This window comes from Erinaceus europaeus, chromosome 3 (assembly GCF_950295315.1).
Source record: "Erinaceus europaeus chromosome 3, mEriEur2.1, whole genome shotgun sequence".
Classification (NCBI taxonomy): Eukaryota; Metazoa; Chordata; class Mammalia; order Eulipotyphla; family Erinaceidae; genus Erinaceus; species Erinaceus europaeus.
Window position 1 is genome coordinate 127,014,522 of NC_080164.1, and position 24,350 is coordinate 127,038,871.

Below are 24,350 nucleotides of genomic sequence, written 5' to 3' on the forward strand. Positions count from 1 at the left end.
AAAAAAAACAGGAAGCAATTCAGTCTCAACAAAGACTCCCCACTCCCCTGGGGGCTCTGGAGCTGTCCTGTCCCTTCAGAATGGTCACAGCTCTGCCCATCACTGGCAGCAGAGAAGCATTCTGCCCCGAATGAACTATAGCCCAGGATCAGGCAGCTGTCCCCACCTCCCCAGGCTACGGTAAGTCTCCGGTTTCTCAGGCAAGGGTCCCGCTCCCACGCTCCCACGAGAAAACCAGCAGTTCTGATGGGGTAATCTAGGCCGTACACCTCACCACCTGCGCCGCTTATCACCTGCGTCCTGTAACCCATTCTGAAAGTGTCTCCATTGCCGCCACGACTTGCAAGGGAGGATTAGTGAGATGAACCGCAATTCAGGGTTATAAATGATCTGTCTCCCTCCACTTTCCATTTAGGCTAGGCTTCTCATTTGATCTTGGTGGCTGATCTAGTCTAAAACTAGGTCATCCGAGGTCTGGCAGTAGCGCTGCGGAGTAAGTGCACTTGGCGCAAAGCGCAAGGACCCGCGTGTAAGTATCTCGGTTCAAGCTCCCAACTCTCCGCCTGCAGGGGCACCGCCTCACAGGAGGTGAAGCAAGTCTGCAGGTGTCTGTCTTTCTCTCCCCCTCTCCCGACTTCTCTCTGTCCTGTCCAACAATAATAGCAATAGCAACGACAACAATAATAACAGCAACAAAATGGGAAAAGATGGCCTCCAGGAACAGCTGATTCGTAGTGCAGGCACCAAGCCCCAGCAATAACCCTGGAGGCATAAAATAAAATCTAAAACCAGGTCATCACGCTCCTTGCAGGCCATGATTGTGGCATTTGTTAGCTTAACAGCAAAATGGACAAGGAGGTTCCAAAGAGTCGTCCAAGTGTGCCTCTGGGCTCCAAGCATATACCTCTTCCCTGTTCCCTGCAGCTGAGACTCTGACAGGATAGTTCTGTAGGGTCCCCATGGACCAGTGGGGAAGATCATTTTCTCTAGAGCCAGCTGTAGAGCCCTTCCTGTTTCCTGCTCCAACTTCATCAAGACCACACAACTATTTGGTTTCTTTTTTCTCTAGTATTTTACTCATTGAATAGATAGAAACTGAGAAGGAGTGGGGTTGAGACATCCACTGCACTGCTTCACATTTGTGAAGTTGCCCCTGTGCAGATGGGGACCCAGGGCTCGAACCAAAGTCCTTGCACATTATAACATGTATGCTCTAACAGGTGTGCCACCATCTATGCCCTAATATTGTGTTTCTAACCTGTAATATTAATTTCATCACCTGAATAATTAAGAATTATTGTGTGTTGTATGTTTATTGGGTTGTTGTGAAAATGAGTTATTCTATGCAAATAAAGCATATAAATAGTTCCTGGAATATAATATACCCTCTAGTAGTAAATTCCAGCTTTATATTGATTTACATACTTGATACGATCTACAAAAAAATAAAGGGATATATTTGCAGTATATATACTACACTGAGAAAACAACATTTGAACTTTACTAAGAATACCATCTGCTATAGTAATTTTTTTTTTAGATAGAGAAATTGAGGGAAAAATGGGGAAAGACACCAGCAGATCTGCTTTACCGATTGTGAAGCAACCCCCTACAGAGGGGAGGGGCTCGAACAGGATCCTCGTGCAGCTCCTTGTGCTTTATGCTATGTGCACTTAACCTGGTGCGCCACCACCCAGCCCCCTCCCCATTGCTATAGTAATTTTAAGTGTAATTTCCTTCAGTAGAAGTTCAAGATCTCTCAAGAAGTCAAATCTGAAACTTTCAATAAAAGCTGATTTTGAAGGTATCAATAAAAGTTCATTGTAGACATATGGATGAGTGACCTTTGACTTAAGAGGCTTTGGGAGTCATCAGATAAATCTCTTCTAGCCCTCAGATGGATGCCCTGTGAACATCTTACATGGTTCTCCTTAGGGTTCTGGGCAGGATCAAGCCTCAATTATCCACAAAGGTGATCAGCTTAAGAACTCACCTCTAAACTTGGCCTGTTTTCTTTCTGTTTGACTGTTCTCTGTCCCCATTGTTGTTTCCTGAGTTCACATGCTAAAATAAACTACCAGCAAAGAAGCCCTTTCAGCTCTTTTTTTTAAGTAGTTTTTTAAAATATTTATTCCCTTTTGCTGCCCTTGTATTTTTTTTTATTGTTGTAGTTGTTGTTATTGATGTCGTTGTTGGATAGGACAGAGAAATGGAGAGAGGAAGGGGAAGATGGGGGAGAGGGGGAGAAAGACACCTGCAGACCTGCTTCACTGCTTGTGAAGTGACTCCTGCATGTGGGGAGCCGGGGCTCGAACTGGGATCCTAATGCTGGTCCTTGCACTTTGCACCACCCCACTCCCTCAGCTCTGCTTTTTGGGGGAATAGACTAAAGTCAACAGACACTTGGAGTGGGGGGGGATAGGGAGAGGGAGGCAGAGGCTTAAGCAAAGCATAATGCTAAAGGACTGAATTGTCTGGTTCCTCAAAATTAACATTAGACACATTGAAAAACTGCTTGCAGACTCAGATCAATCAACTCAAAATATACCATGAAAGTCAGATATGTCTCAGACAGTGTTTAATGGCAAACAATACTAGATTAGGCTAAGGATCGCATTGAAAATAGCAGACCCATAAATAGTTTTACACACATAGTTTATTTAATTGCTCTTCAAATACTGCATTGTTGTTCTAACAAAGTGAAGGTTTGTAGCAGCTGTGTGTGTGCTCAGTCCCTAGCTCGGTCACAACTAAGGTGTGTACATTGTTTTTGTTTTGGGGGTAAACATAGCTTTTATAGTGGGAAATAAAGTGTTATGACTTGCTTTATTGCACCATTCACTTTTATTACTGCAGTCTGGAGCCAAACCCACACTCCGTGTGCTTGTTTACTTAAAGGTTGTGCATTCAAAGAGGGATTCAAACATAGGATGGGAAACATTTGGGTAGGAAAGATGGAGAAGCTTCAATCCCCATATGCCCTTAAGGCCCTCAGGGACCACTCCCTTGCTAGGGAGGCCTCCCTTTGCAACAAAATAAATGGATGGGACTATAAGTGATAATGCTAAGAGTACTAAGAATTGAAAGACAACAACCTAATGGTTTCACTTCTATGAATACAGCTAAGTAGCACAAAAGAACCTGCAAAAAAAAAAAAATCAAATTGTCTAAGACTGTGAGAACTGTGGTAGTTATGAGGTAGAAGGCACAGACTTCAGTGGGGAGTATGGTGAAGACCACATGCCATATTTGGGTGATAAACTATCCACTGAAAACTTAAAAGTTTAATCATTAGTAACTATTTCAAAAAAAATAAGAAAACTCTACCTGAATAACTTATAAAGTTCTAACTTGGGGCAGATGCTTGAGAATGATACTTACCCTTCTTAAGACCCACCCTGCCTCCTCTCAATGAACTCAAGAACAATAGTGACAACTCAAGATTAGTGACAACACAGCCTTAGAGGAAGATAGCACCTACACCAAAAAAATATAGCTCTTTCACTCAAAGAATTCGAAGGCCTCCCTTCATATTAGCCAGGAACCAAGAAAAAGCAAGGGTGAGTTGATCTTGAAAATACAGAGCCAAAGGCCTTAACAAGATTGCATAAGGGACAACTCAATGACATAGTGGCACTCCCTACAATTCAAGATTGAAGCTGTAGCAAGGAGCCCTACGGACAGTCTTAGTACACTGCTGGTCTGACACCGTGAAACTTGGTGTGACAGGTTGTTTTGTTGGAAAGCATACTTCTAAATGGAAATTAACGTGCAGGAAGCGTATTAGCAAGATCTTGGAATTATGGAATGGAATCAGGACTGGACTGAGGGAGTAACTGGACTACAGTGCAGTTTCAGTCAGAACAACTTGGGGGACTCGAGATGAGAATGACCTGTTAGACTTGCTGAAGTGGACTAAGATGAGGCCTTCATAGCCACACACTATCCAGGCACTGGCTGTAAGCTGCATCCACAGGGGTCATTTAGGGCTGACAATGCTGGCATAGAGTCATCACACACACCTGAGAAGGTAGAGTTACTGTTAAACAAAGAAGTGTGCCTGGAGCCCAAGGGATTCACTGGGCAGTTCTTGGTCTTTTCATGTCCAGGACAAAATGGGCAAACCTTCTCACAAGGACCTTGGGTCCATACTCCCAGAAGCTTAAAGAATAGGAAAGCTATCAGGGGAGGAGATACGGAGTTCTGGTGATGGGAACTGTGTGGAGTTGTACCCCTCTTATTCCTATGGTTTTGGCAGTTTCCTTTTTATAAATAAAAAAATAGGCAAACTTGGAAACCACAGTCCAACAAGCATAAAACATCTTGTTGGGACAAAGGTCTGAGTCACAGGGTCCTAAAGAAGCAACTTAGATCCAATGGTATGCTCTGGAATGGAAGCAGGAAGATGGCAAACACTAACTTGAGTCTCAGAGCCAGAAGTAGTGCTGAACCATCCCTTGTTCCATTCCGCTACTTTCTGAGGTTACAGCTTATGGTGACTGAAAATGAAGACATACAACAGTGGCCCCAACATCCCAGTGAATAGGCACCCTGGTCATACTCGTGCTTTGCCCTACATCCTCTCTGCTCACTTCCTTAACGCTCACCATTGTTTTGGCAACTAATGTTTGGGGCACACGTGTAATAGTCTTTACTTCCACAAATACTGCTCAGCTTTTGCACATACGTATGATTCTCCACTATTATTGCATGGGACATCTACCGAAATGAACTTGTTAAACTTGAAAGATGTAAAACTATGGATAGGAAAAGACATCAACACTTATGAAGTAACCTTTGTCTTATGGGTGGTGGGCGGTTAAGTCTCCCATCCTTAAGGGAAAAACATCTGAGATGCAATCTACTTGGCTGGTTTGTAGCTCAGTCAACCAAAGATGATCAGTAGAGACATGTGCCCTTGAGAAGGTCTTTCCTCCTTCCCTAGTTTATTCTAGTCCACTACTTTGCGAACACTTCCCCAAATGAGTTGCCTGCTGCAAACCCTTATGATGCAAACTCTTACTTTGCTACCTACTTGAGAGAACTATTCACGCACGGGGTTTTGCTCCTTACACTCGGGGGATTAATGAAACAGAAGGGGTTTTTAGAAGCATACCAACAGTGTTTTTCTAATTTTTTAAATATTCCCTTTTGTTGCCTTTGTTTTGTTGTAATTATTGATGTCTTTGTTGGATAGGACAGAAACTGAGAGAGGAGGGGAAGACAGGGAGAGAAAGACACCTGCAGACCTGCTTCACCGCCTGTGAAGTGATTCCCCTGCAGGTGGGGAGCCAGGGGCTCGAACCTTAGTGGATCTTGAAGAGACCAGGTTTCAGGGACCCTTACTGAGAAGTCTCTCCTAGGATATGACAATCAAGAAATTCACCATGTGTGCTGCATTCTCCTATCTTACCTTGGACAAGAGGCAGCCTGCTCCGCCCCCTCTCCTTGTCATACCCTGATTTTCACCAGTCACTTTTCTCTCCACCCTCTCTGTGTGCATCCTGTTCCCACCCTACTGGGCTAGTATATTTATAAGGACAAAATTGTTTGTGGTTAGTCTAGCTTAGCTTGGTATAGATTGTGCTGCGTCCTATATGAATAGATACTGCGTACAACCCAGCCATGAGTCCCGGGTCGTCTGTTACCCACCCGTGAAGCCAGCCCGTCGAAAACAACATATGGTGCTTACAACGTGGGACCGGACCTGCGCAACTCCCAGATAAGTAAAGACTTTGCCTACCTATGCACTATGGTCTTCTCTTCTGCTTATGAAGAGGTTTGCCAAAGCCTCTACTGTTTCATCATGAGACAGTTACTCTGTCTCTGGAACATTTTGCTCTGGGCCACACTTTGTTTCCCTGACCGGGAACTTTGGTTTCTTGTGTCCCTAATCATAGAGCTTGGGAGATGCATGGAGATTTCTCCTTGGACTATCTGGATTCCCTCTCCCAGGTTTCCTGAGGAAAAGGACTACATTTTGCTCCGGGCCACAATTTGGTTCTTTATGACCGTGATAGTAGACCTTGGGATATGCATGGGGATTTCCACTGGGACTTTCTGGACTTCTTCTCACATGTTTCCCATGGAGAAGGACTACACTAATTTGAGTAACGTTCTCCAGTACCCTGGCAGTCCCCAAGAATGGAGACGCATGGTTAGTTCTACTCTCCTGATTGGATTCTTTCTTCGATGGGAAGACACTTTCAAAAATGGGTGCCTGAGGGATTCGGGCGGTAGCGCAGCAGGTTAAGTGCACGTGGCGCAAAGCACAAGGACCAGCATAAGGATCCTGGTTTGAGCCCCCGGCTCCCCACCTGCAGGGGAGTCGCTTCCCAGGTGGTGAAGCAGGTCTGCAGGTGTCTGTCTTTCTCTCCCCCTTTCTGTCTTCCCCTCCTCTCTCCATTTCTCTCTGTCCTATGTAACAACAATGACATCAATAACAATAATAATAACTACAACAATAAAACAAGGGCAACAAAAAGAAAAAAAATGGGTTCCTGAAACAATCCAGCAGGAACAGTCAGAAGCACCCTAAATGGAATTTCGAGGAGCTTTTTGGACTAGGACACCCTCCGGGGACTCTTGATACTACATGGTGAGATCTGTTTCGTAAGAGAGTGATTTGAATGACTGAATTTTTGTTTGACATTGACTTAAAAAAAAATGCTGGACGCAGCCATGATTTCTAGAGACATCCAGAAACAATCCAAAAAATTGTTTTTTCCCTCCTTTGATTTCTTTTTTACGTCTTGGCATAAATCTGAAACGTTTAATCCTGAAACGGTATGAGTTATGGGTGGGGCAGATAATGCAATGATTATGTTAATTATTCTCATGCCTGAGGCTTCTAACCATGGTTCTTCTGTTTACCTTTCCACATTTTATTGAGTTTAAACTGTTTAAACCACCTTAAAATCATACTAGAAAGGACTTCCAATTATAATGGAGTTATCAATTATAGTAAACTTCTAATCTGCTACAAGTTTTATTTGACAAGTAAGTGAATTTCAGCTGTCAAGTCTTCACATGAAAAAGCATCTACTCAAATGGAATTCCCGGAAATCCATTTGGATCCTGTTCTCTGACATCGCCCACAAGATGGGATGACTACAACACACCCCCAGAAACCAATGATGTGACCTGGCACGACCTGAAGAAACAGATTCACAGACTCCAAAGATCACTCTCTACAGAAAAGCAGAATTCTGGTGGCCGACATTCCCCATCGAGACAGACATGCAGTGTTTCATCCCTTGGCATTTTCTTCTGTGGTCAGCTACTTTGGACTGACACCTCCATCGGACTTACTGGTACACGCTGCTGTGTTTCTCAAAGACTAACTTCAGCCTATTGCCTTGAGACTTTATAGACCATGTCCCCTCGCCCGTAGGCTCTGCCCCCAGAGACAGAAAACTCTCCCTCCTTATTAGGTTATGCCCACAGAGGCAGGAAACGCCCTTTGAGGCAAGAGATGCCCCCAGAGGCATGAAGCGCTCCCAGAGGCAAGAAATGCCCTTTCGCCTGCTAGGCCTTGCCTTTGAGGCAAGAAACGTTCCCCTTGGCATCACACTGGTTATTGCTGCTCGCCTATTTTGTTTTCCATGTCTTATGCCAGTTTTTTTGAAAACGCCTGTACCATATAGGTTTCTATATAGGTTCACCCCACAATTCTGATACTATGGCCATTAGTTAAAAAGAAAGGGGGAATTGTAGGTATGCTTCTAAAAACCCCTTCTGTTTCATTAGTTTAATCCCCCCTGCTTAACACTATTCTATTTACATAACCACTTCATGCTAGTTACATAACCTGTTAACAAGCACCATCTTCCCTCCAGGGCATTGGTGGTTTAATGGTAGAATTCTTGCCTGCTCCGCCCCCTCTCCTTGTCATACCCTGATTTTCACCAGTCACTTTTCTCTCCACCCTCTCTGCGTGCATCCTGTTCCCACCCTACTGGGCTAGTATATAAGGACAAGATTGTAGTGTAGAGTTCAGTTTAGCTTAGCTCAGTATAGATTGCGCTGCATCCTGCATGAATAGAGATACTGCATACAGCTCAACCATGAGTCCCTGGTCGTCTGTTACCCGCCCATGAAGCAAGCCCGGCGAAAACAACAAAACACTCCAACTCCCTTCTACCGCTCCCCCCCATAAATGACCTGGTCTGGTTTTTGGCCAGTGAAAGCCTATCTGTTGTCCCCTAGTGCCTTGTTCATACTAGATCCCTGAACGTTGAATAAATTCTCCAGGTATAGCCACTGAGTGGTTCCTTCAGTAACTCAGATTTGTGAGATACTTCTCTTTAGGATGGGCCAGATTGTGTCATTTATTTATTCCCTTTTGTTGCCGTTATTGTAGTTACTGCTGTCATTGTTGGATAAGACAGAAATCGAGACAGGAGGGGAAGACAGAGAGGGGGAGAGAAAGATACCTGCAGACCTGCTTCACCGCTTGTGAAGCAACTCCCCTGCAAGTGGGGAGCCGGGGGGCTTGAACCAGGATCCTTACTCCAGTCCTTGCACTTTGCGCCATGTGCGCTTAACCCGCTGCACTACCACCCGACTCCCCATATTAAACTTTTACTATGTTCAAGTCGATTTGGGTTTGGTCTCTCCCTCCCACTACTTGCCCCACAAAGGTCAGCAGAGCAGTCCTGTTCACAACATCACTCAAGGATCTTGTCACTCAACACCCTTCCAGGATGGCCAAGGAATGAATTACGGCAAATTGTAACATGGCTCAAATTCCTACTCAGAAGTGACACCTATCCCTCTGCTTAGATTTCTGCATCCAAAGCAAGGCTTATAACTATGAACATGTGAATCTAGTTAAAGCCAAATACCATTTAAGTAGTAGTGTGGTTTTTGTCAGAAAATGTTTAAATTTGTGGGTTTTTTAATTACTTGGACTCCTTCCATCACTTTGAGATGCACTGCCTTAAGTGTTTATTGCAGAGATGAGGCAAAAACCAAGACAAAGGTATGCAGTTGCAAAATGGCCATTTATTGCCTACAGGGAAAGGAAAGGGAGAGAGAGATGGGGAAGTACACAGGTGCAAGGAAACAAGCATATATTTAGCCCTATACATCATGTGTGAGCAGTACCCAATCTCCACAAATGAAAAAAAGTATTGTCATCTGACATAGTAGTTAAGGTTCTTAAGCACCTCCCTTCTGAGCTGCCATAAGGTTTAAAAGGCAGGACTGCTTTGTTTAGTCAATGTTCACATTAATGAAAACTACTACTCAATAATGTTCATTTGCACATTTTGTACAGTGTCTACTGTGAAAGCATCTCAGATGAGCAGCTGGTCAGGATTCAGACCTCATCAACTGTTTTTAATAAATAGGAAAATAAAGCAGCTGGTGATTTTGTCAGAGAGAATGTGTTCAGTAAGAGTAGAAATCACTTTCTCCAGGGATGACAGTATTAAATGATTAGACCACCACAAAACCAGGCTATTAAACATTAAACACCAGTAAGCTAGGATAACATGGCACTTCATTAAGCTCTTGAGTTAAAAAGAGTATCTTAAGATTTTAAATTTATTATTAGAACACAACAAATTGATTTAGTGCTTGGTGTTTCCTTAGGACACAAAAGCAAGGTAAATACACAACCTAAAACAATCTGTTTCGGAATAGTAGTATCTACCAAGTACTCAAGGAGACAATGAAAACATCTTACTCCGTTTTAAACTCATGTGCTTTGCTTTCCAACCATATTAGAATTACAAAGACAAAGGTCACACAGAATAAGTCAAATGTATGCAAAATAATGATTAACTTAAAGCCAAGATAAAAATATGTAACCTCCCCTATTCAAATGGAAAGGTAGATGGTCTCAAACAGTAAGCAACACTTGTGTTATGCTTAAATCACTATATAAAAGGGATGAATTAATCCATGGTGAATTTGACTAACACCTTGCCCTTTCAGAGAAATGCCGTATACACATTTTCTCTTTAAAAAGATTTCATTCCACACCATTTCACCCTCGAGACAAGAACCAAATATAAAACATTTGTTGTCCTTGAAATATTCCACACTCCAGAACTTCAAGTCCTCAGCTACTCCTAGATGAAAGAACTGCTTTGCATTTGGACAACTGTACGAATGCCCACAGTGCACTTCTCAGTGCTGCTGGTGTTTAAGATACTTGCCACTGACAACACTGAACAATTCCAGATCCAGTGTGCAGTAAGTTATCCAAATCCCTCCCTCCCCCAAAAGTTGGCAGAGCACCGCCCAGGAATTTCACAGGTAGGGAAATATATTTTTAGCAAGTTAATCACAGAGAAAAGGACAGTACAGTTGCTGAGCGAACACACACCCAGACTATTGCATTACTTACAGTATCAAGACCGGAGTAAGTAGCAGGAAACAGCCTGTTCAGTAAGAAGCAAAGCCACTGTTTAACATCAACACTGAGCCAACTGAGTTAAGATACCTAGTCAAATGGGATGCATATAACCACTGACAGCTTGAAAGTCCTAACAGATCAATATTAGAAAGTAACACAAAACTGAAATGAGCAAGGACTACTTCTGAGAGTACTACCACCATGACTCTTACACTTAATAAGTAACAGACTTACAAGCTGGAAAATTATCTAAATGGGGGGTTGGGGGGAACCTAATAGGTACCAAACTATGCCTCCTGAAAGTTTCTGAAGCTGAACATACCATGCCTTCTGTGCCAAAATCTCACTTGGCATTTGGATACATTTTCCGTGATATGATTTCTGATGACACTTCTCATTTCAGCACAATGCTATTGTGTATGCTATGTGTCATGAAAATGTTAATAGGCAGAAATGTCATTTCATATGCTTTGAAGGTGAAAGAGACTGTAAAAGCATTCCATTACTTCAGTGTCATGTGTTTGTTGACTAAAATCATAACATACTTGTTTTCCTTTGGTTCCAAGAATAACTGAAATTTAGCTAGACACAAACATCAACTGAAAATATTAACTAGGTTAATAAACCTTGCTTTTCCTAGTATCCCACCATTTCCTGCTGTAGGACTTGTGATTTAACAGAATTTTACATAAAAACTGAAAATTTTGGTTAAAAGAAAAAGGTTTACTCTCCCTTAATACCTTCCTTTAAAAAAAAGGTTTTAAAATTTTCTTTTTGTCAATCTTGTTTTAGAATACCCTGTAGTATAGACATTGGGGCTTTTTTTTTGCTTTTTTCAAGATATGCAGATCATTCTACAAAATAAAAATGCTTTTAACATCCTGCTTTTAAACATATCACAACTTTGGTAAATATGCCAGTTAAAGATGTTTTCACTTCCATAATTTTGAATTCAAATTTTGGTGGCCATGATGCTATTAAAGTTCAAATCACACAAAGCAATCCTAAGTATAAAAGTCCTCATGTGTCTACAAAGCAAACCTTAAGTTCTTGGTTTTGAAAATATTCTAGTTTTCCTCCTTAGAAAATTCCCAAAGTTTTAACAAGCATGATACAATTCAAAAGGAAAAAGCTAAAGCAAATCAGGAATATATCAGGAAGATGGTTGTGTTAAGGGGAGGGGAGGTGGAGAAGAATACAAATGTGAGGTTAACTTTTTGGTCAAAATTTAAATGTCAAGTATTTTTTAAATGAACCGTTAAGTTTTAGCTTGCTATAAAACCATTCTCATGGCCTGGCAACTGTATGAGAAAATCTGGTGTTTCTGGGGGCCAAAGCTACTGATCAGTCAGTGCACTCACTTTACAAAACTAGTAAAATCCCTCATACACTCTAAATGTAAGACCTTAATAACAAGTATTGGGGTGCTGTCTATTTCTACTGATTTAAAGCAGCCTTGTGTTAGGAGTGACAAACCTTATGCCCATGGTTCTATCAAATTACCCATTTTATACCCACTTAATCTGTCCTTTCTTGTGCTTTCTCTACTCCTCACTATTTGATTTTAAAGTATGGATGGCGTTGATTTTCGGAAACTTAGAAATGTAAATATGATTGTTTACCTATTGAATAATACATACTTAGGAGAAAACATTTAAAATGGAACACAGTATGTTTATGTGGCAAGTTGAGTGTGCCACATCCTCGATTCTGATGTGACCAACCCACAGTAGAATCAAGTGATGAGCTTTTAACTTTCCCTTGCTTCTCTGTAACTTAATATATAACTTTTAAAGACCAAACAGGGATAAGAGATGAAGCTTTATATTTCTGCAAACTACAACACTAAACCCAGTGGCTTCTTTAATACATTCACACAGGATGCTTATTAGTAAGAATTAAGTATCTGCCTATGAATATCAGAAAAGCAATCTGAAAAGAGCTTGGAGCAAGGCAAATGGGAGGGAGGAAAAGCTGGTCTCAGAACCCATTGTGCCATACCTGACTTTAACATGAGATATTCAAAGGAACGTTCACACGCCTTACATCAAAGAAAACGAAAATACTCAGCTACATTGTACAAAATTCTTTACATAAAACATCATAAATCTTAAACAGATGTACTACATCTGAATTCTAAAAAGTTGCCTATAGAATGGTGCTGGGGTTCTGTTCTCTGCTTGCTTTTAGGCAGTGCTGTTGCTTAAAAGTTGACACCAGGCACAATATTTTAAAGTTACAAGTAAGGAGCAGTAAGTGGATTTGAGCCTTTCCCAGATGTCAGTCCTGAGGATGCTGCAATATTCCCCATCAAAAATGTATAAAGCTATGAGGTGGATACTGATGCCTGAGAGAGCGGGTGAGTTGACATGCACTTCTAAGACTGCTGTAATGGCCAACAGTACAATTTTCCCTTCCTTAAACACTGTTAATAAATTTAAAGAACAATCCAGTTCTTAAGACAAATATCAGAAATCATATTTAACAGTAAAAAGTAACATCACTCTAAAAATGCCCAAATTTTCACCTTCAGGTAATATGCAGCAGCCCCTGGTATAAAGCTTATTAGCTTATTCTGAGAACTAGAAAGCATATGAGCATAAACATTTACTTTCGTTGAATATATAGACCATATGTCATTCACCTCTTCATTTTGGCTTCTCACTGCCAAAGTTCCAAATGGCATGCGGTTTAACAATACTGAGGAGAGCAGCATTTCTGATCATCTGAATTGGCAGCTCAAAACAGATACCACTCCTTTTACAAAGGGAACAAGGGGTGAAGGGTGTGTGAAATTTGGGCAGTTAGGTTAAGGGGAAACCGTGCACATGAAAGTTGGGTTACCATGCCCCAAGTGTGTGCGCCACTCAAAACATAACGCAATTACCTACTTCAACAGAGCTACTACCAACATTTACTAAAACCACATAAAAATACACAGGATAATGGTGTGAAAGAGTGCATTTGGAAGCAGAGAGAACCCAAGTACACACCTTCTTGCAACAGAGTGCCTCAATCATACACAAAATAAACTTAAGCTGTTTACAATGTTTCCCAATTTTTTTTATTTTTTCCCTCTACATTTAACTATTAAAAAGTTTTTATTAATAAATGGGCTCCTCTGTGGTTCATATACAATCATAAGTGAACTTTAAATTCCATTTTATACAAACATCTCAAAAAATATTGGGAGTGAAGTATGGTAGGAAATATTGCTCACACTGCTAATTAACATGCGTATATGAAAGGAGGAAAATGTTTTGTTAGTGCATATACCTCCAGAGCAGAAAACCCACCTAAAACAAAAGATTTAAAATAAAGCATACAGTAGCTGATTATTTTTTTAAAAGAGGGGAAAAAAAGGTGATGTCCACAAAATTAAGTTTTTCATGCTATTCTACTTTCCAGTACTATGCTTCAGGTAATCAATTTGCATGGCTAGATGTTGAATGCTTGAGGTATATAAGAAGGGATACCTGCACATTGAGGAAAATCTGTCATCTTAAGGGTTGTCTTTTATTTACTCTGAAACTTGAATGTGTTTTAAAAGACTTTTATTTACATCCAACTTCACTCAGCTACAGTGACATTCCAACTATAGTAGATGACAAAACGCCTCTATCACTAGGCACTTTAAAAAGGAGTTTAGGCTTTACAGAATCCTTCTGATGCAATCCTCTCCGATATCACATCATCCCACCACCCTCTTCCCATTAAAATTACCATTCAGGGGAAGTATCTTATATAGCCTGATTAATTCACTATGGAAAATTAGTATAAAATGACCAAAGGAAGTGTATCAATTAAGACTAATAAACAGCCTAACATGTCAGGTTTGAGGAGAAAAATTGTATATACTTAAAACTAATTAAATAATTTAAATTTGACCTGTATTTTATATATTACTGAGACACAAATATAGGCTATTTTCTTTTAAAATTTCATTCACATAATGGAAAATTTCTTGTTTATTAAAAATATCACATTTTGAGACTAGAAACAGTAAAGTGCATGAAAAGTTTAAAATATAAATTTCAGAAAACTCTTATAGCAGCAAAAAAGCAGAATAAAGAAAAACAACACAGACACAACCTTTTCCTGTTACTGTGTCATAATTAACATCAAGCAGCCAACCAATTTTTCCCCCAGAAATTGATATGCCTCAAGTCAGATTTTCAAGTGGCCCCTCGCCTGGGCAAAAAAAGAATTCCAACATATTTAAAGAGCATCATCAGTTGGGAATAAACCAGTAGCTTCTTAACTCAACCCTGACAGACAACTGAAAGATTAAAAGCATAGAATGGCCATTTGGCAACTAGAATCAGGAAAAGTTATCCAAGGTTGTCAACTAATCCCTGTTCTCCCATTCCCCCAAACCCTTACATTGTCTCCTCAAAAAAAAAAACACAAAACCACCTGACCTACTTTAGAAATAAATGAAAATTTGTATAGTTTCCCACCCCCACCCCCAAAACTTTGATTAGGGCCTTTTCTTTCACTAAACATTTGACCATAATAGCAAAAATATAGGACATAAAGTATCTGTTTTTCCAGCACAGCAAGGCAGATGGAGATAATGAAAAATACTGGACACAAAGTTTGTGGGCATCCTAAAATATACCAAATTCTATTTTCAAGATGTGTGGCAGTGGAAATTACCTGGTTACCCTATAAATAAACTGGAGACTGACGTAGAATTAATACTTCTAAATAAGATAATAACTAATGGGGGAGAAGGCAAAAATAGAGTGATTCTTCCAAAAACAAAACAAAACCAACAAAGCAATTGCCCAACAAACCCATGTGCTGTTAAATGCTTGATTTTGAAAGCATCTTGTGCAACCTTCTTTGATTCCTCAATTTTTCTTACTAAGGCTAGAGGCTATATCATAGTCTATGTACAAATCTAGCAAATTTAAGTGCTTTGTTAATGTGCAAATAACTTGGGGATGCAAAAATTTTGTTACAATGGAAAACAAAATTCAAGAAAGTTTTTCCTTCAAGGTATGCCACCACTCAGTTTAAAATCTTAAAGAGTTTTTAAAAATTGTCTTTTACAAAAATGGTTGGCTCACTTGAAATCACTTGAAAATGTTCATTTTGAGAAACATACACTACTGTTGGGCCTCAAGTGGGTGATTTTCAATTATGAATGTTGACTTCAAATATAACGGAGAGGGTCTAATTTAAAAACATGAAATTAAAAGTCTGGGAAGAGTAATACTTTGGTTCCAGCCCTAGTGCCAAATGATACCAGTATGCACACAAATGTACAAAATCTTATAGCAAACACATAATGAAAGGAACCTGAAGAAGCAGCTTAAGGATGGCCATACTTCACTCCTACATACTCTGATTTACAACTGTACAGGTCCATAGCAACAGATCCCCGTCTTTGCGGGGCAGTACTCCACTACCTCCGATTAGGCAAGTGAACACCATTGACAAGAGGCAGGAGTGGAGGGTGGAGTTCAAGTTGTGTTAACAGTGAGAAGTGGTCTGAAGGGATGTGAGGGTGTGGACACCCAGTGATGTTGTTCTCAGCCAGCCATTGAGGATCTAAAGGCCCCATGACACCAAGCACGTTCATATGAGTCTTGGAATAGAAAATGTAGTCAATCACGCCCTGGAAAGAGATTGGGGGTTGGGGAAGGGAGGAAGTAAATGCTTAGAAAAAAGAAATTCAAGATAAAAACAATCGTAACTTGCCAAATAATTAAATAATTAAACAACTTATACTTCTGGTACCTGTTGTCTTAACAGGTCAAGGAGGGCTCAATGGGTATTGCATGAAATAAAGGTAGCATAACAGAAACAGTACCCTATTTAAATCATAAAGCCTTGCAATTCGAGCCTAAGTACAAAAAAGAAGCTAAACAACAAATTATGTCTATTCATCTTTAGAATTTGCAATGTAAAATCAACAAACTCAAATCTAACAGTATAAACATAGAAATAACATTGTTGGGGCCAGGTGGTGGTGCATCTATCTGATTGAGCGCACATCTTAATGCACAAGGACCCATGTTTCAGCACTTGATCCCCAACTGCATGGGGAAAGCTTTCCAAGTGGTGAAGCACTGTTGCAGGTGTCTCCCTCCCTCTATCACCCCCTTTCCCTGTCCATTTCTGGCTGTCTCTATCCAATAAATAAAGACACTAAATTAAAAAAAAAATCACAGCTACAAGTTAGCAGAATAAGAATTTTGTTAAGTACATATGTAAATATATGATTCAAATTCTTTTTCATGATAATTATTTTTTAAATATTTATTTATTCCCTTTTGTTGCCTGTGTTGTTTTGTTGTAGTTATTATTGATGTCGTCGTTGGACAGGACAGAGAGAAATCAAGAGAGGGAAGACAGAGGGGGAGAGAAAGACACCTGCAGACCTGCTTCACTGCTATGAAGCAACTCCCCTACAGGTGGGGAGCTGGGGCCTTGAACTGGGATCCTTATGCCAGTCCTTGCACTTTGTGCCACCTGTGCTTAACCTACTTCACTACTGCCTAACTCCAATTAACATTATTTTTAAATATTTGTATTTCAAGATATCAAACACATTTGAGCAAAACCAGTAATGCTTATTTTCAGATTTGCTAGCCCTAGGTTCTGTCTTCAGATTTGCAATCCAAAGCATACCAAATACAATAAATTGATACCTTAGTTCAGAATACTCATTTTCACAAATCTTAGTATACAGCAAATCTGGATTCCAAGCTCCATAACACCTTAATAAAAGTCAGTCAACATCTCAGGTAGATGATTTGTACTATCTATAAATTTCAAAGTATATTTTTCTTGTTCCAGATTGTGTGTAAGGGTAGAGTAAAATTTCTTATCCAATTCCAAGAGTGAGTTCAAACCTCTGAGTGCCTATTGGCAATGAGTTCAAGCTAATGTTTTAAATGATTCTACAGTGAAATTAAAAACTTTAAAGAAAATTTTATAATATGAATTTTTTTTAAATACCTCACTATGCTGATTTTGACATGACCAAGACCAAAACTACAAAATAGCTGCTCTTTTGAGGAAGAGGGCCTTTTCTAATATTACTTTACCACAAATTACAGAACTTATTTAAATACAGAAAAGGACTTTCTTCTATTAGTATTCCAAGTCCAAGTAATCAAGAAATGATAGTGATATAGTTTACATTTTGGAAAAGAGTTAATGTGGTCAGGGTAGTTTTACTTTTCTTTATGAAATTACTCTTTGCTTGAATTACAAACACAAACTAAATATTCTCACTACTTACATGGAATAAAACCTTCTGTATTTTTTTCACTACTAGATTTTCATTAGGTATATCAGCTGCTAGAGCTATAGATCCTTTGCAAAGATATGCCTTCAAAAAAGTCAAACACTCCAAGAAAGTACGACTTTATAGGAGACATCACATGTAACTATTTTCTTGGTTGAAAAGTGTAAAACTTTGGAATATAGAAGTATTTTGTGGAGCTGGGTGGTGGTGCACCCAGTTGAGCACACACATTACCATGCTCAAGGATCTGAGTTCAAGCCCCTGCTTCCCAACCTGCAGAGTATGTTTTATAAGTCATGAAGCAGTATTTCAGGTATCTTTCCCTCTATCACCCATTCCCCTCTCAAATTTCCTCTGCCTTATTAAATAAGAACACTTTAAGTATGTACTTCATAGTATAAAACTCTACTTGGCTATGAACTGCTCAAATACTAAGGGAAAAAATGTTTATGCTCAGGCAGAAGTTGAAAAACAAGATCAGAAAAGAAAACACAAGTAGAACCTGAACAGGAATTGGCATACTGCACCAAAGTAAAAGACTCTGGAGTGGGTGGGTGGGGAGAATACAGATCCAAGAAGGATGACAGAGGACTTAGTGGGGGTTGTATTGTTATATGGAAAACTGGAAAATGTTATGCATGTATGTACAAACTATTGTATTTACTGTTGAATATAAAACATTAATTCTCCAATAAAGAAATTTTAAAATAAAAAATAAAAATAAAAGTTTATGGAGCTGTGTATAAAGTCTGAACAATCAAGTTTCCCACCTTCCAGCCCCTTACATGGCATCTTGTATTTGATGTTCCCTATCCTTTTTAAGACTGCCTTCGCTACTGACTTGTCGCTAATTATGTGAAATGCCTTGTATCAAATCACAAATTTACTATCCAATATTTGGAATGAAATTTCAATTATATGTAGTTAGGTGGCCTTAAGTTTGTTCTCTGGAAATGCTTTTTCCATTCTAGTCCACAATCTCATCCCATCCATCTTATCTAGTCAGTCTATTTCCCACACTTACCTCTCTGATAATTTATTACACTCCGTTGAATGCACACATTACCAAGTGCAAGCAACCAGGTTTGAGCCCGTCCCACATCTAACAAAGCCTTGCTAAAAATCAGGAATGTCATTAACAAGTCAAAATCAACTATATTAATATTGCTATGACCAGTATAATTTGAAATGTAAACAAATGAAGTGTGAAAAGAATTCTCCAGTCAACAGTAAGAATCACTAAAAAATAAGCTTCCTTACGTTTAAGTACAAACTAAGCCAAAATATTCTGAAAGTCTTAAAAATTTTTCCCCAAGAGTACATATACATATTTCTTGTCTCGTGTCTATTAAAAACAAATTTTCCAGCCTAGTGGCTGCTACTCACTTTGAAATCAAAGGTGTAATTGGTGTAAGGCATCAAGTTTTCATAGGCGCTCTTCAGTTGGAAGCCATGTGTGATTCTCCCTTCTGAGCTTCCATTCTTTCCATTGCAGCTGAAATTCATAAGACACTCGTTGTATCTTAGTTCCTTAAAGTCTTTGTGGTTGTCAGCTACTCCTCCACTGCTTAAATATTCCACAACACCTAGTAAAATGAAGAAACACTACCATTTAGACCTTATACAAAACTTCACAACCCAAATCTAACCTTGAAGCAGATGCACCAGATTCAGTGGTTTCATTACATTGGGTCATATGAAAACTGTCTTGTTTCCTTCCACCACATCCACCCCACCCCCGAAAATCAAGTATCAACAATCTCGTATGATTTGGTCAAACTGAAGGATATTAGTCTATTTCAGAGTAGTGTATCTGGAGCACCCAGAATACCCACTTTTCTTAAAGGTTCTTCATATTTGAAATTATTCCTAAGGCCATTTTAAGATAGTGAGAATGTTTTCGGTTTAACACTAAAATGAATGTGATATGCTACAGGTATACTACTTGGTCAAAAACAGGTAAATCTAAAGCACTTTCTGAAAAGAAGAAGCATTCAAGCCCACTTAATATGGAAAAAAGTCACTGATTTGTCTTTGTGACTAAAAAATAGCGGCATATTTTGAGTAAATGATGGATGTAGTATCAAGATTTGTGAGTAGTTGAAAAGGAGCTATCATTTGCCTAGCATTTATTATCTATCTGCCAAGTGCTATTTTAATTGTTTTACCCACTTGAACCTCACAAACAATTCTATGATGTGAATAATTATGAGTAACAGTCACAAATATTACAGCTCAAAGGTGGTGAAACCAGTGTCTAACCCTGATATTCTGACTCCAGAGTCAGATCACTATGCTATGTTGCCAAATAATAGCTCAATGGCTTAAAATGAGATGTGAAGAAATGTATTTGAGAGCAACTAAGAAAGGCAAGACTTGGTTAGGGTGATAGAGAAGCTTGATAATGAACTCAAACTTCTGTATAAGAATGATTTTTACATCTACATACTGAGGCAAAAAAGCAAAGATGATTTATAGCTTCATGTTTTTGATTATAGGGTTATCACTGGGGCTCTCTGAGAGCACTATGAATCCACTGCTCCTGACAGCCATTCTTTTTTTTTTTTTAATTGGACAGAAATTGACAGGGGAGGGGAAAAGAAGGGAAGGTACAGAGGAAGAGACACACCTGCAGACCCGCAGGTGGGAAGCCAAGGGCTCAAACTGGGATTCTTGTGCTTCTTACTATGTGCGCTTCACCATGAAGCTAGGGGGCTGGGCGGTGGTTAAGCTTCATGGTCTTTAAGAACAGAAAGATTTTTAAATTGTTTTAGAATATAAGATTGTTTAGGAGAATTCAAGAAACAATGTGGAATGCTAGTTATGTTATTCCTTTGTACCTAAATAGCTACTAATTTTATGAATGCACTGAAATTATCAGCATTCAACTAAATAGATAGCTGTGCTAATACTATGATGTGATACCTTTGATCACACTTCACTGCACTTTGTCCCTCAGGAGACTGGCTGACCTTGCATCATTTGTAAGCCAAATTTCTCCCTCTAGTTGTATTTGCTTAATAGCAAGCACAGGTAGATCAGAGAACAGTAGAGTTAGTAGGGATATATTCTCTGGGCTCCCTTGAGCCCACTGGTCTTCCTGCATAACCCACCCCTTACAACTACTTCTCCCAAGTTCTTATTGCTCCCACCACAGTCCCTTACAGGGGGGTAAGGTGAGATAAAGGGTCCTCAACTCCCCTACTGGCAAACTGCTGTAAGTAATTATTCTCTGTCCCTTAACAGAGAATAATTACTTTAATGGGTTCTTTGATAATAGCTCTTTATAAAGGCCCCAGTTTTTATCCAAAGCAGGCACCTCCCTTGAGGACACCCTCCTGTTTCTTTGTGGGAGCCTCTCCTCACCTTTCTTCCTAATCCTCTCCTCCCAGGGAGGCTATTCTACTAATAAGCTTGCCCTGTAAAACCTAAAAAAGGAAATAGCTGTTTTATTAAACTCTGCTCAACTATGCTATGGCCTATCCCTGGGACTCCTACGGGCATACTCCATGAGTGAGGATAATTCTCACTGGGAATCAGCAAGCCTTTCAACTAGGAGTAAGAGTAGGATGGAAAGCCAATAAGGGAATGTTATAAATACCTGAATCTGGCAATGAGTTAAGATCTGCACATAGCACCAGCGGGATGGAATTAGGATCTGCAGTTGGGCTGCCAGGCCTACAAGAGGCTTTCTCCAGAATGTTTTTAACTTCTGAGACAAACATCATGGTCTGGATGAGTTTCACATCAGAATACTCAGGGTCCCAATGCATGTGGGCATTTGCCACTATAAGCAGCTGTTTGTCTGCAGCATGAATAGGCTTCATACCTAAATTTAACATTAAAAAAAAGAAGTTATATTTTTATTTATGTTTTGTCCCCAAACCCTCAGTCACTTTATTCTTTTCCATTAATTTATCTTCCAATTTATGTCATATAAGCTAGTGTTCAGTTTCTGATAATCCAAAAATAAGAACTACTCTTTGTAGATTGAGGTGAACTGCAGCCCATGGACTAAATTGCCTCTCAGATGTTTTTATACAGCCCATGGGCTCACAGTGGCTCAACACTTTTAATTAAAGGAGGTCTATAAAAAAAAAAAAAAATGTTGTCTACAGAGTCTAAAATATATCTCAACTCTTATAAAAGGGCGATGGATAGATTACGTAATGGTTATGTAAACAGACTCTCATGCCTGAGGCTCCAAAGTGCCAGGTTCAACCCATAAGGCAGAGCTGAACAGTGCTGGGGGGGGGGGGGGGGCACGCGGATGGGAGTCGGGCGGTTCCCCACCTGTAGGGGAGTTGCTTCACAAGTGGTGAAGCAAGTCTGCAGGTGTCTTGTGAAGCAAGTCTGCAGGTGTCTATCTTTCTCTCCCCGTCTTCCCCCTTCCCCATTTCTCTGTCCTATCCAACGACAACATCAATAACTACAACAATAAAACAAGGGCAACAAAAAGGAAAATATTTAAAAACAATTTTTAAAAAATGAGAGGGAAGAATAGGAGGAGGAGGAGAGCACACAGTGATACAGAACAATGTTACCTCAAACACACATGGTCAGCAAATAAATACATAGAAAAGTTAAAACTGGGAGGTGGCAAAACTGTTATAGAAGTTTACTATTTCTATTCTACATGCCCAAATTAGAAATTATTCCATAATTTAATCAATGTTTGATTGGCGTATCTTAATTTGATGAGTAATGGGGGCTGGGAGGTGGCGCACTTGGCTGAGTGCACATGTTACAATACACAAGCACCCAGGTTTGAGGCTCCAGTCCCCACCTGCAGAGGGAAAGCAGGTCTGTAGGCGTCTCTGTCTCTTTTCCTGTCCATCTCATCTTTCCTTTTGATTTCTGGCTGTCTCTATCCAATAAAGATAATTTTTAAAAGTTAAAAAAAAAATGAAAAATAAGAAAAGGAGGTTTGATACTATTCATTCGCAGAACTTTCTCAGCTGTTAAATACAGGAAAATAAAGTAAAATGAAACCCCTGGTGAGACTGATTTAAACTTTTTCCTTGGTTCTTGCCTTAAAAATAGTTAAATAAACAAAGGTATGCATTAGAAGGTAGGCAGCCTGGATATGCAAATTATGCAAGTTTCTGACTTAAAAGGAATCTATAAATAATCTAAAATGCCAAGTACAAGGCAGATAATAGAATCTATTCCTAATCTAACAATGACTGGGATATAACAAAGGAATCAGAATATGTGTCAAGTACTTAACCTTAAAGACAAAAAGATTTCATATTCAAGAAGCTAAAAATATAGCTAAAAAGAGAACCAAGTCATCATAATTTCTAAATTCAACCTAACTAAAACATTTCCTATTTAAAATAACCTTTTGAAACTAATGGCATGCTCCCTTCTACACATTACCTGGTAATATCCTAAGAAATATTTCAATGTTTTACATAATTATAGCTATTTTACTGCCATCTCTCCTAACTTTCCTCAAAAAAAACAATAACTATACACTAATGCCAAGGGTTGGAGAGATAGTTAACAGGCAAAAAAAAAAAAATCTTTCAAGCCAAAGTCACTAACGGTCCAAATCCCTGGCACCACCACAAATTAGACTTTAGAGGTGCTTCTGGTATAAGGTTAGTTTTAAGTAAAATAGAAATAAGTAATGCCAAGTCTGCGTTTGACAAGGGAAAACTTGGGTTAGTGTTACCTTTTAATAAAATATTTTCTAATACACTCACCTGCTCCAAATAATTCTTTGTGGACCTCTAATACCACAGCAACACCAATATTATCTTTTGTCATTACTCTATTCAGCATAGCTTCGGATCCATCTGAATTAGCCATTGCCACTTGGTTAAATTCTACTGTATGCTTCTGCACCAATGTAAATCTAAAAAAGATCAAGACTTCAATTATTTCAATATTAGGTACTTGAACTACTATTCCAAAAGGCAGTAAGTACAGGGAAAATAAGATTCAAACACTATTCTCTTTTGTTTTCATTATCTTTCCAGCTGTGGTATAGTTCATGTAGGGGGGGGAGCTGATCACTGAGAATTCTCTTGGAAGCAGCACCTAGAAAGATGGAATAAACCCCTTCATTTATACATTTGTCCACATAGACAGCAACATGAGAGAGAAGTCAATTCACTATATATGAGGAAGTAACTGAGTCAGTTCTAAAATGCCATTTCTGGGCTTCTTGTGAGAAAATTAGCCTGTTCCCATTTGTGGAAACTATTGAGATTTTCTAGTATTTAAACACAACAGTAACTTAGTGATAAGAACAGAATGGTATCTACCTATCCTTTATATAGTTTCATTCTTACCAAGAGTTTCGTCAAAAAAAATGGGAGTGATACACCCTTCCTTTGCTAAAACAGTAATTTGTGCATTTGGTTTTTTTACTATAAAGCTAAAAATCAGGTGTATATAAGTATATAGAAGAAAACATTCTATAAGAATGGTGGGCCAACAGAGAGCTCCAATGGTAGTGAAACACTCATGAATGAGACAGATCCCTGACACCACTGGTCAACATTAAGCAGTGCCCTAGTTAAGTAAGTAAGTACACTGCAACACAACAGGTCCAAGAACTCAGAAACAGTAAGGTGGATGTGGACAGAAAGGGAACTCAGATTATCCAACAATGATGACATTAACAATAATAACTACAACAATAAAACAAGGGCAACAAAAGGGAATAAATAAATATTTTTAAAAAAAGGGGCACTCAGAGCAATCTGG

General features: G+C 39.3%; 1 protein-coding gene across 2 annotated transcripts in view; it reads right to left on the reverse strand.

Annotated features, from left to right (window-relative positions):
* Positions 1-8,986: 8,986 nt before the first annotated feature.
* CNOT6L (CCR4-NOT transcription complex subunit 6 like) overlaps positions 8,987-24,350 on the reverse strand; it is a 74,422-nt gene continuing 59,058 nt past the window's right edge. For both annotated transcript variants that reach the window (XM_060187911.1, XM_060187912.1), the window contains exons 9-12: positions 23,342-23,493; positions 21,232-21,459; positions 19,017-19,216; positions 8,987-15,992 (exon numbers count right to left, since the gene is read on the reverse strand). In XM_060187911.1, coding sequence (XP_060043894.1) covers positions 15,780-15,992; positions 19,017-19,216; positions 21,232-21,459; positions 23,342-23,493 — 793 coding nt within the window. In that variant the 3' untranslated portion in view covers positions 8,987-15,779. The remainder of the gene's footprint in view (positions 15,993-19,016; positions 19,217-21,231; positions 21,460-23,341; positions 23,494-24,350) is intronic.